A 19,172-nucleotide genomic window follows, 5' to 3' on the forward strand; every position below is an offset into this window, starting at 1 on the left:
ATCTGGCAAGAGAGAACTTCAGTTCAACAATACTTCCAGAAGATTGGCCTGTAGGAAATTCTGTAGGTCACTATTAATAGTCGATGTATGAAGGCCCATCCTACTGTGGGCAGTACTCCCACTGGGCAGGTGGCCCTACCTTGTACAAAAATAAGGGACCCATACAGAGCAAGCCAGTAACAGTGTTCTCCTTTGGTTCTGCTTCAGTTCCTGCCTTAGGGTTCTTGTTTACATTCCTGCTTGTCTTCCTCTGTGATAGACTAGCAGCTCTAAGATGAAGTAAACCTTTTCTTTATATCCCCTTTGTTTCCTTCATATAATTGGGAGCAGGGATCAAGCCCACTGGTTTTGTGCAAACTAAGTAAGTACTGTATCAAACATGCAACGCCCAGAGCTGAGCTGTATTTCTAGTTGCCATTGTTTCCTTAAAGGTGAGGTACGGTTTGATATTATATGTCAGTTTGATCATTTGTGTAGCATCTGTTGCTCTCTCGGTTAGCTTTCTATTGTTGTAATAAAAACACCATGACCAATAATAGCTGGAGTAGAAAGCATTTGCTTAGCTCCTTCTTCCATATCTTTCACAGACCAGGAAAGGAAGATAGTGGAGGAGTTTGCAGGCAGAGACTGAAGCAGAAGCTCTGGAGGATTTACGCTTACTAGCTCACTCCCTATAGTGGCTATTCCTAGTTGTCAACTTGACTATATCTAGAATGAACTACAACCCAGGATTGGAAGGTTCACCTTTCATCCTGATCTTGAGGCTGGGAGATACAAGTTTCTGACCTGGATCTTGGTATGGAGATCTTCAGGTAAAGTGGCTGTGAATCCCAGGAGCTTAAGGCAAGGAGAGCTCTGAGTTCAAGGTCACCTGGGACAAAGCAAGTCCCACTTCTAGGTGTGGTGGTACACACCTTTAATCTGGGACACACCTTCTGCTGGAGACTTACATAAGGACGCTGAAAGAAGGAAGAGTCTCTCTCTTTTTCATCTGCCTCCCTTGTGTGACTGAGCCACCACTAGATCGTTGGCCTTCCATTCACAGCTGCTGCTGAGTTGGACTACAGACTGTCACTCATCGACAAATTCTCTTACTCTATAGAGACTACCTATAAGTTCTGTGACTCTAGCGAACCTTGATTAAGACACTGCCCCTGGATTTCTCAGCCTGCTTTGTTATAGCACCCAGGACTACCAACCCAGAGGTACTACTGACCAGTGATCTGGGTCTTCCCATAGCAACCAAAAACTCAAGAAAATACACCATAGGCTTGCCTACAGGGCAATATCATGCAGGCATTTTCTCAACCACAAGTCTTTAGTTTTCTAAGTGACTTCAGCTTGTGTCAAGTTGACATAAGACTTGCCAGAGCAGTTACCCAGTCTAGCTTCAGTCCCATGTCCATGAAGCATAGGCTATAACATGGGAGAAATGGTCTGCTTTATCTGTACTCCATGCAATAGCTGCTCTCTTTGCTTGTAATTGATAGAAGACACAAACCAGAAATCATCTGTTAAATGACTTGTGAGTACACAAAGAGGATGAAGGAGGAAAATAGCTTCCATGTTTTTATAGCTTTCTCTACTTTATGTAATACCTTCCATAAAGCTTCATGTACTTTTTATAGCTTATATACTTTTACAGACATCCCTTTAGAAATAATGGTCAGTAGAGGAGGCAGATGGCACCGTGAAGTTCAAGATCTTTATGTCCTGAATTGATTTCAAGTCTTTTAATCATTTCTCCTGAAGGAAGGGTTGCTGACAAGGGTTATCATCCATAAAAGAAAAGGCTCTGGGTAGTTCCAAAGCTTGGTTACCACAGAGAAGCAATTTCAGTGGGCAGAGGAACTCTCAAGGATCGAGGTGGTTATTTAGTGATCACGTTCTCCGACCGATCGCATGCCCAGTCTCCCGAGGACGTTTCACTTCTGTGGGAATTAAAAGTAATCGGCCATGGATGCCTAAGCACTTCATCTTTCAGGTTTCAAACGTGCATTATTGTATGCAATGCCTTAATTGTGTAATTTAAAAAAATCAAAAACTGTCATAAAAGCTCTAGAATGTTATTTATTTATTTAAATGAGTGCCTTGTCAAGGGCATATAAGTGAGAAGCAGTTTTTAACAGGAATAATTGCCTTTAATTTATGTGACTTGCTAACAATTATCTGGCTGTGGGATTTTCTCCACTAAAAGCTCATGCCTGGAAGACAAATCAAGTGTGGCCCCTGCAAAATTAAACTCTGTTCAAATACCAGAGAAATAGAACTTTATTTTGTGACTTTATTTCAGGGAGAATAAAAATATGTCATGTAAAAACCATTGTGATGTCTTTTTTTTCCTTTAAAAGAGAAGCAAAAAGTCCAATCTGTAGTAAGGTTACCTAAACATTCACTATCGATAGCCCTGAAAATAAGGTTTCAAGGCTTAGTCATCGCCACGTAGAGTCAGTTTGTGACTATACGGCTGTCTATATCATCAGCAAACACAGTGCTATAAACTGCTTAGTACTAAGTCCAGCTCTTTTGATATCCAGCCTTGTATGCCTGACTAAACTAGGAGACACAGGAAGTCCAACCATTATAGAGCTTGGAGAGTTCATCTATAAAACTTCTAGCCTGCTCTTGCTGGGCAAAAAACAATGCACAGACACTAGCCATTAACATTAGTGTTTATCAGGGATATCAAGGAGAAATCTTGGTATATTTGCAGGTGAGTCTTTGCTTAAGGAAGGATTCACTACCTCTATTTAAGAAGCAACCCATAGGAACACAAAGACGTTTTATCAAGGTTATTTAATATTCATATCACACAACTGAAGCAATTTTAAACAAGAATGAATAAATGATTGGACGTTCCTACCTGGTAGGTAGTGTGTATATCGGTGTATGAGTATGTGTGTATGCACAATTGTCTTATTAAAAAAAGAACAATCACTCATATAGTGGAAGCCAAGTATTAATACTCTGTCCGATGGCACTTCCTTGATCTGAATGTTGCCAGTTCTGGATTGCAAGCAAGTTCCAGCTAAGGCAGTGAGACTCAAAGAAGATTCTCTGTGTTAGCTCTATTTCATCTTCTTCTTTTTTAGTGGGATAATTTTATGTAATATGGATTTATCCTAGCAAAGAATACGTTATTCTATCTATCTCTTTTGTGAGTCCTCTAGATGTGACAATATATTAATTTCAGTGCAGTTTCTGGTAACATAAAGGCATAAGTTGCCTTTGCTGCTCATTTCATATCAGTTTCAAGTTCATAAAGGGACACCTGCAGTTGCTAAGAAGGCGGCCATACTGTTAATGAAGTAGACATCGTTTAATTTACAAACAGCAGTGTAACTGATATTCGTCTGGAGAAAGACAAAGCAGACCGAATTATACACGTACATCTAATTTTCATTGTTAAAGGTGTTTTTCCTTTTTAAAGAAACATCTGCTTCTTCACAGGGGACCCTGGGATTTTAATGAAAGAAGAGCACAGTCCACTATGTCATTACCAACTCTACATTGGAATTTAGCAGCAAACAGGTTAACGTGGGAGCGGTAAGGTAATAAAGGAGTTTTATTGTTTGGAGAGAAATTACAATTTTTGACATAACAGTCTTTCTTCTCCCACCCTCCCCCAAGGCATGACAGGGAAATGTTGTATTAATTAATTTGTCAAACATCTACTTCTTACTGGGCACTGCTACAGATAAGTTCATTCTTCCTGTGAGGACGTGTGGCAGATGGATACACTTGCTGTTTCTACTCTGAGACTTTGCAAGCGTTCTGCAAGTGTCCTGAAGGAGGCCACAGTTCCGTGACATCGGTGGTCAGATGTCAAGGTCAGCCAACAGAACAACATATAGTTATCCCGAGATAACAAAATAGCATCCTATGTTAGTACTATTGCCAAAAAAAAAATCCTGATTTTTTTTAAAGTTTGAAAATGTACAAAAATATCAGGATAATTATAAATTAATATATATTAAAGCATCGAGAAATAGTCCAAAATGATGATCTAAACCGTTAAGTAAAATGCACTTTAATACAATAAATATTCCTCATTGAAAATGAATACTGTATAGGGCTATTTAGAACTCATAGAAACAAAAATTCATATTATTACTAATTTTTTATTTATCAATAATCTATTGGTTCTTTATCATCTCCTTTGTCATTTATATTACAAAAATTTAATACTGGAAACTGGTAGCTAAACACCTTGGTGTGCTGTTTCTGCTTATGTGCTGTCCTTGCCAAAGACAATAAAATACATCGCAGCACTCCACACCCATTTCTCTCGGAATGAAACCCAGATGTCAGGACTCTTTAGATCTTACACAAAATATATCTCATCCCTTGGATCTATCTACAGATTCTGGATTTCCATTCATCTACCTCACAGTCTCATTCACACACTTGTGCTCGATGTGTCCTTGTGAACTGATATGAAGGGGGTCATGGGTTTTACACTCTTGGCAATCGCATATGAGCATATAGTCCCATGCCAGGCTCTTGTATATGTGCTTCTGATAGTATTAGCATGTTTCAAAGATGGCTCCATGTTGCAATGGTCCCCACAGCTGCACTAATGCCTCCAAGTGTGGCTTTTCTTCACACATCTCCAGTGTAGGGGAAGCTTTAGTACAAGCGTGTCTTTTATTTTATTTTTTTTCCAAATGCAGACAAGTCTTTATTATCATAATAAAAATAAGTCTGTTCTGTATTTTACAATATATTTCAAATATTTCCATTATGAAGCATGAATTAGTCCAACATGGTCAAGAAGTGTACAACCTTCGCCAAAGACAGAAGCTTCTCGAGCTGCACTTAGGAGGCACATCTCGTGCAGCCGCACTTCACCACCTTCTCGACCTCGTCCACAAATGAAGATCCATCTGTGCATTCGAAAGAGTATTTCCGCCTCTTGCTTCTCAGAGGTCCACAGCACTGCCCCCCAGCACACCCGCCTCTGCACTCCAAGCGAGATACTTTCTTAGTCGTTTGACAGGCAGCGTAACCCTGCTGCTTTTGGTAATAATCCCTTATCCGTTCCCCTCGACAAGAAATTTCTAAAAAAAAGAACAAGGACATAAGAGCAGTTTTAAGGATAGACACTGCAAGTTGGGTAGAGTAACTGAAAGTCAAGAGCTCTATTTGGTGGTCGCTGTCCTTCCAGTTTGTAACTTGCTATTTTTCTTGTTATGCTTGTGGTCCATATTATGGGCCGATGGCATGACCCACTCTTCCTTGAAAAATGTATCTTTTAGGTCCCTATTTCCACCAGAGTGAATGCTATATATGTAGACAATAAATACAACATGTTTGTTCTGACAAGAAAATTGGATTCCTAAATCTTCCCCTTTATTACAAAAAAGGAGGAATAATACACATCTTCTGGTTTTTACAGGACTAACAGCTGGTTTTGTTTACCATGGGGAGCAGTTTCAGAGAGAATGCAATTTAATTTATTAGACCTAGAATTTAATATTATCCAATATGTTACTTAATACAAGTAACATTCCACTAACTTCATAAATTATGCTAGCATGAAGTAGTTCAAAAAAGGAGACATCTGTTAAAAGCTTCCGCAGCCACGTTCATCTTATTTGTCTGATGCTCCAAAGTCAGTGCCAGCTGGAGGCCAGGCAAGTTCTCATCTTGGAAACAAAGCAAGGAGAGGTGGTCTGAAAACTCAGCCTGTTTCCATCCCTCTCACCTGCATCGTTTACTGTGATAAATCAGTCCATTCTAAGACCAAAGATGATTTTGTACTCAACCACGAGCAGATTTACCACCTCCATAGTCTCTCTATGCCCAACGTTAGATTAATAATACATGCGGGTCAAGGGACCAGATGGAGGCTTAAGGTGAGCTGGGTAGCTGTTCTCTGAAAAAAGGAAAAGGAGACGTTCCCACAGCAAATCAAGTTGTGATGAGATGTCTGATGGCCACGAAAAACCTTACCATGGGCCTTTAATGCCTTGCACCTCAGTTTTTGCACAAGACTGGAAAATCATCAGTAGTAGCTACAAGCCACACAAAGTCAAGTGTTTCAATGCTCTGCACTCTCTTTTTCACTAGGGATAAGCTGGCCCTCTCCTCTGTGCCTAGCTTACCTCTGTCACAGCTGTCCCCGGTGAATCCACTGCTGCATTCACAATAGGGCTGCCCGAGCCCAGAGAGCCTGCACTTCCCGTGCTTGCACTTGATCACCTGGCAGGGGTTAAACAGATCTTCTTCTTCATCACAGAGGACCCCGCCGTGGCCCTCCAGGCACTTGCAGCTGTAGGAGAAGGCGTTGATGGGCAAGCAGGTCCCATGTACACATCTTCAGGGAAGGAGAAACAGAGGAATGTAAACATCGTTGATAGAAGATGTCAGACAGTATGGAGGTTAGGCAAACGCACGTCTGCATACAGAGAACAATATGTAGTTTTGTTGATTTCTCCTCCACCTCCCATCCCGCCAAACGCCTGCCTGCCTTCTTCTCTGAGATGATACTTTGAGAATTTAGCATATGTACCCAGTACGGCGCAACTGGAACTCACTTGTTTCCGAGACAGGGATCATTGGTTCTCTGGTCACAGAGGGGCCCCATCCACCCTTCCTCACATTCACAGGTGAAGCCTGATTGGCTGCTGGGCTGGCATGTGCCATGGGCACACACTTTCTTGTGGCATGGTTCACAGCCAGGCAGAATTCCGGTTTGCATAGGCACTTTCCGGAAGTCCTGCAGTTCACTGTTAATGTAAAGGTTCCGGATACAGCCATGGAAGCTGGTGCCGTTCTGCCCAGGGGCCTGGCGCAGCGAAGCCACGTTATTTTTCCCAGGCATACCTAGGAAGAAACAGCATGTCAGTTCAGAGACTCTGTGTACTCCTCAGTCACTTGCTGCTGACAAATATTGAGATTCGTCAGCCCATCTCTCTTAAATTGGGCTGTATGTGCTCAGATGAGGTAGAGAAGACTTAGGCATCTTGTTTTGATGCAGTAGGTTATTGTAACTTTTAACTGGAAAAAAACCCTTGTTTATTGGTGGTCAGTTTTTAATGTATAAACTTGTTTCAAAGAAAACATTAATATATGTAATATATATGAATATATAATCTTCCAGAAGGTTTACTCAAAGTAAAAACTAGAGGTCAACATTATTGTTTCTTTCCCTATGGGTCTGTACCAGATACCATGAACACTGGGAAGCCACATTTTTCAATTAACATTGTTAAATTGAAGGACAGATCCTAAAGAACTTGAGTTATAGGTCCCATGTCACCCAAGTCAGCATTTTCCTGACTGTGTAACCTGCTTAGTGCTGGAGCCCAGGATCAGTCCAAAACTCTGAGAGTGAGAACAGAAGCTCAAGTAACCCACTGCCTCCTTGCCAAATTCTAACTTAGCAATCACCTTAAGTTCATTTTTTGTTTCTTATCAGGATAGCACTTCATTCCTACCATGGTTTTTTCTTGCTACTTATATTGAAGCTTTCATGTTAGAAAATTAGAAAAATACAGAATACATTTCATCACAAACAGTATTTGCAATCTTGGGGCATATGTATTCAGAAGTGACTATTATTATCTGGTAACTGCTATTTTGGCAAAGCTAAGGAATCTTTCCATGGCCTGATCCAGACCCTGAAATAGTTCCCTGACAGCACTTTACACAGAAGACCTTATAGGACATTGGGTGAGGAGAAGGCAAGGCGTTAGAAGCCTTTGAAACAACAACTTACACCCCCGCCAACCACCCAGTGCTCATGTTTCAATTATGTTAACTCTCAGAGCTTGGGCTTACAGGCTGGGCACTCTTCACTGGTTATAGGCTGGGCTTCATTTTCTAGAAGAACACTGCCTTCTATGGCCCTTGCTTAGTGCCACTATTTCCTTCCTAGGCAAAGAGCCCCAGTTGAGTCTTAACAGGCTCCACATCAGGCATGTAGGCATACAAGGTCACCAGTCTAGAGGTCAAGTCTCTAACACTAGTAGAGTGTTTCATGGTTAAACTTCCTTATCAAGTTGCAATGTTTTAGAATTACTGTGGATCTGATTTTCTTTTCCTGACACTGTTGTAAAATACCTTGACAAAAGGAAGTCAAGGGAGAAAGGGTTATTTCAGCCTCCGGTTCAAGAGTATTCATCACGGCACCAAAGTTAAGAGCACAGCAAGTTGAAGCAGTTGGTTACTTTACACACACAATCAGAAAGCTGAGAGGGAGAAAAGCTAGTGCTCTGCCCACCCACTTTATCCATGGTAGAGTCCTGGATCCCCATCCAGGGAATAGTGCCACTTTTACTACAATGGGTCTTCCCATGTCAATTGACTTAGTCAACATAATTCCACACACTCATGCCCAGAGGCTAAATAATCCTTCACAGGTGAACACACCTCAGTGTACATTCCAAATGGTTTAATACAACAAGAAACACATCATGAATGGAATGTGGGTGTTCTAGTACCCTGGGCTTGGATCTTAGGCTAAATGCATCCCTCTGCATACTCACAGCTACAATGTGAGCAGCTGACTAAGGCCTTTACCACTTCCCTGCTAAGACAGACTGTGCTCTCAAACCGTAAGATAGAACAGACCCTTTCTCCCTCAGGGCTGTTTATTTGTCTGTTTATTATTACTACAATGAGAAAAGTTACTAACAGAGTATATCCTGGCCAGTCATGTTCCTGCTCTGGGTCTTACTTGCCTTATCTCTTCCGAGAAAATAAGACCAGGTTAGTTGCTTATCAACTTCTCATACATAAGTCCTATCAAAAATGGACGATAAAAGAACAGTTTCCTGTCTCTCTCCCCATCCTGAAAACCTGATCCTATGTGGAAGTAGACAAGTGTAGAATTCTAAACACCAACATGTAACACAGGTGATTCTGATGCAGGAGACCCCTTGGTCACTCTAAGACATATCAGATTGTTTGCCTTTAATTTGAAAGTTTTATCAGCAAAGGCATTTCACTTGGCATATGTCTGGCCTCGGAGAACATGTTACTACACCAAGATCAAGGCACACAATTGACCATTTCCAGTGGACTACCAGAGACAGGAAAGAATTTCCTGTGGAGTAAGTCTAAGTCTCTCTAAATCATGTTCATTCATCATAAACATGTGGAATTTAAAGACCTTCATTTTGGGTCATCTCTTAAAACAGTTAAAAAGAACTTCTTCCAAAGCTATTTTAATAGCTCATTTTGGTGGAGGTACAATGTTTATATGAGCACACATTGAAACTAAATTGAGACTGGCAAAGTCCCTCAGCAGTGAGAAGCAAGGAGTAGATTTAATGTCATTTAGACCCAAAGCTTACAACTACAGAGGATGCAGTTTTGATGGTAAAAACCTGTATAAAATATCAGAGCTACATACCATGCACAGACTCAACTTTCAAGAGCACGTAAAATTAAGGCCTTTTCTTGATTAATTTTTGGACCTAGGGATTGATACAATCACTTCCTTACACATGTTCTAGCCTGAATTATCCCAATAACCAAGAACTATTCTGGGTCAGACCTTTATATATTTGGTTCAAGTGCTACTTCTTAGCTGATAAGCAGAAGCAGATCTGTATTTTTTTAAGACACTAATTTACTGCACACACAAGGATGTCCTGGAATCATAAATACCATTGCTTCAGTCTCCTGAGTGCTTAGAGTACAAATGAATATTGCCTTGCCATATATGGTAATCTATGCTTTCGTTTTTTATGATTTTCCTGGACTTTAGTTGGAAGTAAATTAATCTACCCCTCTCTCAGTAAAGAACTTAGTAAGTGATTTTTTTCTTTTAAAAAGCCTTTACTGTCTATGTTTTGAAATGAGTGTAATGGGTAGAGTATCACTAGAATTTTTGCTGAAAGGTGGCACATTTTGTAAAATGTGCCTAGACATCTATATCTGTGTCTTACTTCCCTCTGATGGTTAAGCCATAAGTGTTTTGGTTGAATTGTTATATGGAAAACCATGTCATTTTTTTTCTGGTTTATGTTACATAAAAACAATTTGATGACTAGTCAATAATCCAAGAGCACATATAGCTGCACCACCAGTTTGTATTTTTCCAGACAATGTTTCTGTCATGAGCCAAGGTCCAGGATGTCTAGCTCAGCTCTCCTTGGAACAGCTCTGGTTTTAACTAGGCTTAACCTTGCTTCGCTTTTGTTGACTCAGTTCCCATTGTCTTTGCATGTGACAGTCAGGCTGTGGTCTTCCCGGCTCCTTGTATTTTAAAAAAATCTCAACCACCCCAGAGACCACAATCTGGGAAGGAAGGCAACTGGGTTCAGTGTATTAGGCTGGAGTTATGGCTGAGATGGGGATGGTTTCCTATAGGGTTGAATATTCAGAGATGCTTCTGGATTCTTCCAAAACCTCTAGCCTCAGAAGGATTAGTACTTTTGATCTGGGAGTTTAAATGTTTTTCCCTTTTAAACATAATGCTCCATCTTAAATGATTTCATCTGGCTATTTAAACTGAGTATCCTATTATAAAAGGGTCTTAAAAGATCGATTGAAATATTTTCAAATAAAAGCACCATAATGCAAGTCAAGGACAAATCCAGAAGTAAAGTAATGGCGCATTGCTTAAGCCATTTTGCTTTCTGATATTTGTTAAAAAGTGAAATGGCAATGTAGGTAGCTTTGGAGGGGAAAACTCTGGACTTAGACAACATACCTTCCATAATTTAGGTTTCCGTACTTGGAAAAGCTTTATAAACTTCTTGAGATTGTCTGTTTGGGACTTTGAAATAGAGAAAATAATGTTTACCTTCCTGTTTTACTTCAATTTTCTCTGAAGATAAAAGGTTAAGCTGCTAAAAGCAGTGCCATATATATATATATATATATATATATATATATATATATATATATAAACATTATTGGAAAAAAGGAAGCACCATGTTAGCTATATAAAATGCTTAACCAATACAACTCATCCCTGTATACCACTGACACTCAGGACTGGCACTACAAGGCAACTCTGTTAACTGGAGAATAGATGAAAATAGAAGCTTAAACCAGAGCCAACCCCAGAGTGGAGAGGGAAGGTGGTACAAAGCCTCACCCAAAGCCTAGGCACTCTTGACAATTAGCAACTGGGAGAGGGAAGTTGAGCAGCTCTGGTAGAAGGCCACACATGAAGGCCACACATTTGTGTTGTAGGCAGCACAGCGGGTCTTGTTTTTGTTGCTGCTTTGGTTGTTTTCCTTTGTTTTTGTTTGTAAAGACACAGAAGGAAAAGAAAAAGCAAGCAACAAAACAAAAAGGACCCAAGGGTGGGTAGGTGGGCATCTGGGAGGACTGGGAAGTGGGGGTGCAGGGAGTTCACGATGTGAACTTTGCCAATAAACGAAAAACATATTGAAAACAAAAGGACACAGATTTAGTTTGGAAATCCACACAGGTAGCTAGGAAAGGGTGAATTTGGGAGAGGCAGAAGGAGAGATGGATGAATACTCAGAACACACAGTGTAGAAGTTTTCAAAGATCTAATTACAAGAGTCTCATAATATTTATACTTGTGATTCCAGTGAAGCCACAAGGTGAACCTTTCTGCTGAGATAGTCAATCTGCAATAATTTAATTGTAAGGACACATCAGTGATTTAGATATGAGCCTGCATTCTTCATGTCTCTGGGGCCAGCAGGGACATTTATTTTTCAGCTTTGTGACATTACTCATCTTTGAAGTTGGTTCTCAGGCTATAGTAGATCATAAACATTGGTATATTTGAATCAGAAATACCAGTATGGCAACACTGGGCTGAGCTGATATGGTTTGCCTCCTTAAGAGAACTGGATTGCAGACTCCTCCCTACTTTGCACCATACTTGATTAATCATTGTGTATGTGTGTGCATGTATTCAGGTACATGAACACACATGTGCATGTGTGTGCATAGAGGCTAGAAAACAACTTCTGGTGCCCTTTTTGAGAATACCTGCAAGTTTTCTTTTGAAACAGGTTTTCTTATTTTCCTAGATATCACAGAGTAGGCTAGGTAGACAAACAGATCCCCAAGGGTCACTGGCTCTAGGGATGTGTTTGTGAATGTCCTCAGCGCTGAGACTGCAAGTGTACCACAGTGCCTACCATTTACATGGGTTATGGGTATTTATCTCAGATTCTTAAGCATTTATACACGGAGGTGTTTCCTCAGTCTTATTTTATTATCTTCCAACCTGATCACTAACCAATTTTCTGGCTTCAGTAGGCAGACAGATATACAATTAATGACAGTATATAAAAATTACCTAGCTAGCATTTCATAGATCAAGAACTAATGTCCTTCATTGACCCAATGATACATTGAATTGGACCCAGAACCGGCTGATCAAATAGGCCCTTAACAGACAATTCATCTCTTTCTGTTTTATGCTTGTTGGCCAATTACAGTGACAGATCAGTGTTAACGAACATGGCATGAAACACAAGTAACTTTAGATCTGATCTATAATGAGAAGCACAGAGTTGGAAGGCAAGTTCACCTCCTACGTAAAGTGGAGAGTCGAAATTCAGAGTAGATTGTTTTGACAAATTGGTGATGATTTTAGGGCTTCCTCCATCCACAGAGAGGGAAAGACTCGAATCCAGGGTCAGTAGCTCTACAATGTGGAAGTTTCCATCATTGATTGTCTCCACACTGCATTGGAAGGGGAAGGAAAAAGAAACATCTTTACTTGAAACATCGTTAAAATACAAACTTCAATAAACCCAGCTTCAGAAAATATATCCATAGTTGAGATTAAGGAAATTGACTTTTAAAGGATATTCTGAAGGAAATACAATTAATTTTAATTTCTCAGTATCTAGATAAAAAATAAAACTGTTTTCCCATAGAAAACAAAGAGAACTGGAACTGAGCACACTCATTACCCAGCCACATTGGCTCCGTTTATTGAAATTACAAATGTTAACTTATGTGTTTTATTTTTATAGGACATAAAAGTTCTATTTACTAAGAGACAGTCTATAACTCCAGATGCTATTAAAAAGAAACCTTCACCCCCTCCAGAGACTCTACAGGATTGCTGGCTTCTGCAGTGTGATACAGTCGGTTAGTACCAAGCATGTGGACAAAACAACTTGATAGGATCTCTGTACTTTTTCAAATTTGATAAATTGAAAATATACTTTCACTTCTTGTATGTTTTCTGAGGGATGCCTCTTGAGTCAAATTATTGTGAAGAAATCTTTGTTCAATTGAGAGAGCTGGTGTTAATAGTTGAATAAAATGTTAATAAATAAATAAAATAAATAAAAATAAACAAAACATTGAAACATGACAGTGTTTTTCTCATTCTTTTAAAAATAATTTTTGAGATTGTAATATAATTACAGCCATATCTTTCTTCCATTTCTACACTCCAATTTCTCATGTACACTGCTTTGCTCTTTGAGATTTGTGACTTTTTGTCCTTGTTAACACACACACACACACACACACACACACACACACACACACACACAAGTTATCATGTTTTCCTTCTAAAGAAAGGAATGGATGTTAATAGGCAATGAAAATTGAGACATAAGATGACATTTGGTGCAATTTGTCAATAGTTTTTCATTGTGTTTACACTATACTTAGCTTGGGTGTTATCCTGGGCTAAAACGTTAGCAGGACACATGCTCACTGGTATGGTAGGAACACTCTCACATCTCAGTACGTAGACAAGAGATGTCATAATAGAAAGTGTGTTTTAAAAAAATGAACAGCGACCGTTAAAGACCCAACATACTGGAAACTCTCTAAAATGGTTGAGAAAAGGTTGAGACATGGACATATGTGGGAGTGCATAGAGACATCATTTGTCAACATGAATGGATAACAATGGCTAAAAAATGATTGTTCAATTTTCTGGTACTATTATTTAAATTTTGCAAGGAAGTCAAGCCTGGAAACTAACAGAAAATGCACTAGAATTTCTGCATGTTTTCACCACTAAATCTAATCATATTCTACTGTGGATAAAAAAAATTCCTCTTGATTTGAGGACAGCTTAAATGTTCTGCAGAAATATGAAAATGTTTTAAATTCTTGGTATAGTGGCTAAAAGTTCCCATGTCTGTGGCTGTGGGGACTGCTCCATGGGCCAAGTGCCTGTTGTTTGCCAGTGCAATGACATGAATTCAAATCCCCAGCACTTACATAAGAACGACATGCCCCTGTAACCTCAGTGCTGAAAGAATGATCACAGTGGGACCTTTAGGGTATGCTGGCTAAATGGCCTAGGTGAATCAGTGAGCTATGGACGGTTCACTGAGAGGTTCAAAGAGCAGTGCTGAAAGATAGTTGGCTTTAATATTTAGCTTACATAAGCACAGAAGCACACACATGAGTACACAGTTGCAAAACCCACACATATCACACATAGATACAGACACACACACACACACACACACACACACACACACACCACATAAGATAGAATTCTCATATGCAAAGATCTTTGATAGTTTGTTTCATATATCATTTAAGAAATAAAATATATGGGTTGAAAGATAAATAAATGGGTGAAAATACTTTTTCCCAAGCCTTATGACCTGAATTTGATCCCAAGAAGCTGAGAGCTAACTTATGAAAGTTTCTCTCTGACCTCCTGCTATGTGCACACAGAAACACGTTCACAGGAAATAAAATAAATATAAGTTAGACATGCCAAATAATATTGTCTTCTACACCTTTAATCATTTCAACATTTAGCAATATTAAAATCAGCAAAGGTAATGATCTACTGCCTAAATCAAGTCTCACAATATAATGTGCTTTAATGTGAACTTCCACCATGCCTTTTGGACACAGGACTCAGAGGTCCTAAGGCCTATGAATTGCTGCAACAGCTAGCATGCCACTGTTACCCTAAGGGTACAATAGGGAGTGATGCATTTTAGTGGTAACCAACAGTTCTGTAATTGTACTTCAGATCCTTTTAACAAGAGGGAAATAATACTTACTAGGAAACATATCAAAGTACCCAGGACTAATGACAGATCTAAGAGGAGAATTTACGACTACTTTCCTACACTAGTATGATCCCTAAGTACATTCTAAATACTTATCCTTATACACTCAGGTGTATCATAAAAAAATTCTCTTTGCACAAGGTAGGCCGTTACAGAAAGCTACAACTCATTGGTAAAGGGACATGCTCTTGTGCCTAGCAACAACTGATCCACCTATAACATTGTACCTCAGACCCAGAGAACACTGAAGAGGAGCGGGCAGAGAGATTACAAGCCAGGGAAACAGTTTGTATTTGTGTTTCCTAGATATAATAGAGAAGTTACACTCATGAAATCTAAACAACATGGTGCCTCTAAAGACCACGATCTAAACAAGGACTATACTAATAGCTATGCTAATATGAATGGAGGCAATTTTACAGGATCATAACTGTAGGCAACTGAAGAATGAGCAAGAGATAAAAACCTTCCTCAGGGAATAACTTCACAATTAGCTATACAGTACCAACAGTCAGCTGAAATCACACACACACACACACACACACACACACACACACACACACACCACACACACCACACACACCACACACAGCCCCCCACACACTCAAGAAATATTTTCCACTCTGATTTTGATGTACTTCTATATTTATGAATGAAAAATATATCAGCAATTAAAGAAATAGTGGACATGAATTTGAAAGACAGCAAAGAACTACTCCTACATCGGAGGGATTGGAGTGAGGAAAGGGAAGGGAGGTAATGATGTAATATATTCTATTGAAACTTTTTAGACATTTATGTACATGATTGCTTTTCCTACGTGTAAGTCTGTGCATGAATATTTGAGTTATGAATTCTAAAGGAGCTGAGGGGGATGGCAACCCCATAGTAAGAACAGCAGCTTCAACCAACCTGGACCACTCAGAGCTCCCAGAGGCTACGCCACCAACCAAAGAGCATACAGGCTGCTCCACTGTTCCTGCTACAGATGCAGCAGAGGGCTGCCCTGTCTGGCCTCAGTGGGAAAGGATGCCCTTTGAGACTGGATGCCCAGGGAAGGGGGATGCTAGCAGGGTGAGGCAGAAGTGGATGGGTGGGTGGGGAAACACCCTCTCAGAGGCGAACAGGGAGAGAGGATGGGGTGAAGAACTTGTGGTGGTGGGGACCATGTAGGGGAGTCAACATTTGGAATCTAAATTAAATAAAATAATTAATAAAATGTTATTTTATTAAAGATTTTATAAGTTATTTTATGAAAGCACATTGTTTCTCTCTGGTGAATGCTATAAATATTCTCCCCTTCTCAGATAAAGGAATAATTTTACAAGCATGCATAGCACATTTGAGTTAAGTGTCAGATATCAGTCTCATCGTCATACTCAACAAAAGCACCATCCAAACAAACTAGCCTCAAATCCTAAGGAAAAAATAATTTAGCTCATTTTATAATGTTGATTGTAAGATAATGCTAAAAGATCAACAAAAATGTAGCTTCTTTGAGATGTACCTTATTTAGGCTACCAAAGGTTAAAAATTGAAGTTTGAAAGTGTAGACAAACACAACAAAATTAATAGATATACTTAACCAAGGTCAAAATCAACTGATGCTAACCCCGAGATCATATGCAGCTTGAGGTGGTTTTTATGAATGTTCTATAAACATTGGCTTTAATTAGATAATAAATATTAATAGAGAAGCGGTTTTTTTTTCTCTTTAAAATTTCAAAGAAAAGGCCCATGCTGAGGATTGGGCACTTGGTCACATATTGATTTAAGACAATCAATTCAGGCATGTCATTACTAAAGATAGTGTTTGGTGCCATAAAATCGAGTGGCTTGAAACCTTTAACTTTTTATGCTGCTAGACGCAGTATGCCAGCTGGCAAGCCAGAGGTGGTTCGTTTCATCAGCAACTCAATTTGCTTACTTTCCAATCATTCTCTTTTGTCCCCTGTCTTATTTGTTTCTGAGTCTTACATTGTTAATGCAATCTAAATTGTAAGCTCCTTTTAAAAGCAGGGGTCATATATTATTTATTTCTGTATACTTTCAAAGATCCACATGAATATCTGATTGTGGATCTTCAATAAACAGAAATTATATATCCATAAATGAGACATCTTTAAGGTAACAGGGACTGCTGTTAGCTAAAGCACTAGGTGATCGTTAGAGCTCACGGGTTTCTGGCATATTTAGAGACCATCTCTTCACTTGATCTTAGCCAAACGGCGGAGAAGCTATAGAGACAGTTTCTTAAAGATACATGTTATTTAGAAACCTGGAACATTCAGGGGCAGCATTCAGGAGAATGCTGAAAAGTCTATGTTGCTTAGCTTGTCCAACTTCGAATGAAGTGTGTAGCCTAGAAGGGTGTAGGTGTCATAATTTCTTCAGTAGAGAAATATAAATAAGAAGGACAACAATTATCAGTGATACTATCAATGGAGTACCATTTACAAACATCACACACATTATAATAGTTCTCTTAAGACTCATAAGAGCTGAACACCTCATTTCCAAAGGTGACACAAGTAGCTGGTGGCTAAGCAGACCTGAAAACAGATGCTTGCCTTGAGTGTCTATGCTTCTGATTATCAAGCAACACTTTTTAAATGAAAATTACCTACAATATGCTTGTAATTAAGCATCCACGTTAACCTGCTATCCTCAGCTCTCCAAAGTGAATCAAGGACACTCACATTTTAAGTGACTTTATATGAAGATTTGACAACTTGATACATCTAATAAAGATTACTGAATTGCAAAAAAGAATGTAATTTGACAACGAAAGCCTGGAGGTTATACAAATGCATTTTAAGCATGTCTTTTGCAAATTGGATCTGGATCCTATTTTCAAATTATGAGTATGATTCATATTAAGATTTTTCTCTCACTAAATGATATAAATGTCTAATCTGACAAAAGCCCGATAAAAATTATCACCGAGGCAAATTCTATTTATATAATTTTACAGCAAAGAGAGAATAGATATGAACCGTTTAAAGGGTTTATACAATTAATGATCTCACTGTCTTTGTTTCTCAAGAGGGTATTGTATCTCAGGACCAAAAGAGACTGTGTCTGGATAGAAAATGGGCACCATTCATGTTGGTACGCCATGCTGTCTTTTGCAGTATGAGCTGCAGTGAGGCTGTTTAAGAATGTTGTAGCTATGTATTCTTTTAACATCAAAGCACGATGGATGCCCAACACTTCCACTGTCAGATGGGCCGAGCTGTGATCGATTTTGCAATCCATCACAGTCACCTCCCTCCAGGCCCAGGTGCAATGACCCTCGGGGTCATGATGAGTATTGATAAACCTCCTTCCACCACTCCCCAGGGCAAGTTATAATGGAGGACTCACAAAACTAGCCACTGGACCCCCAACTTTGCCCCGTTCAAGGGGGAACATAAATTTGATTTATTACCCTTAATCTGTACTTTAGGTTCACTCCCTTCATCAAATAATACTTAAGTATTATTTGAGTTTCTGCACTTAAAATGGTTATAAGAAAATCATGCAATTTTCCAATTGCGAGGTTTGCTATATAAAAGCAGTTCTAAACGTTGGAACTTATAAGAAAACTGGAACACCTTTTCTTTCTTCCATTTTTTTTGTACTCTGCAGAACATATTCACAATGCCATTTTTATATTGCACAATCTACCAATTTGAATATATTCCAACAGCTTAATAAGGATGAAAATTCTTTTTCTGTTTCCTTTTTTTCTTTCCCACCCTTTCCCTCCCTCTCTTTTGGTGACAATTGAATTTATTGCTTTTCCTTAAGAAATTTAAATATTGGGTGACAAAATCCATGCCATGGCACAGCAATGTAGGAGCCAATAAGAAGAGCTTATCACCTCAGATTGAGACTGTCAGGCTGGGCACGACTCATCCATAGAGATGATGATAATAACATCTACTCTTAAAGAGTACCTCTGCCTGTTCTTTTTAAATAAAAGGGGTAGGAAGCCAAGGGAGATTAAAAGGTATTTGTGTCTACTCCATGTATTAGGGGTTTTAAGAATACATTTTTCTAGACTAGTTTTCTAAATAACATATTTTGATCAATGGTTTGAAGCAGATTTGTTTGAATAAAATACATTGAACTAGACATTAGGAAACTGTACTCAGTGAAGCAGGGGCTTTTCGGTAGCCTCTTATCCACTGCCTTCCAGAGATGAGGTCAATTCATAATCCACCAGCAGCA

At 39.2% G+C, this 19,172-nt stretch overlaps 1 protein-coding gene across 12 annotated transcripts in view; it reads right to left on the reverse strand.

Moving 5' to 3' along the window:
• Positions 1-2,780: 2,780 nt before the first annotated feature.
• The window catches only part of Slit2 (slit guidance ligand 2), a 337,724-nt gene continuing 321,332 nt past the window's right edge, over positions 2,781-19,172 (reverse strand). For 11 of the 12 annotated variants that reach the window (XM_087583725.1, XM_087583727.1, XM_087583723.1 and 8 more), the window contains 4 exons: positions 12,479-12,633; positions 6,540-6,828; positions 6,108-6,319; positions 3,548-5,060 (listed from right to left, as the gene is read on the reverse strand). In XM_087583725.1, the coding sequence (XP_087439851.1) occupies positions 4,819-5,060; positions 6,108-6,319; positions 6,540-6,828; positions 12,479-12,633 (898 nt within the window). In that variant the 3' untranslated portion in view covers positions 3,548-4,818. 12 annotated transcript variants of the gene reach the window in all.

The sequence above is a fragment of the Rattus norvegicus genome, chromosome 14 (assembly GCF_021556685.1).
Source record: "Rattus norvegicus strain SHRSP/BbbUtx chromosome 14, alternate assembly SHRSP_T2T, whole genome shotgun sequence".
Lineage (NCBI taxonomy): Eukaryota > Metazoa > Chordata > Mammalia > Rodentia > Muridae > Rattus > Rattus norvegicus.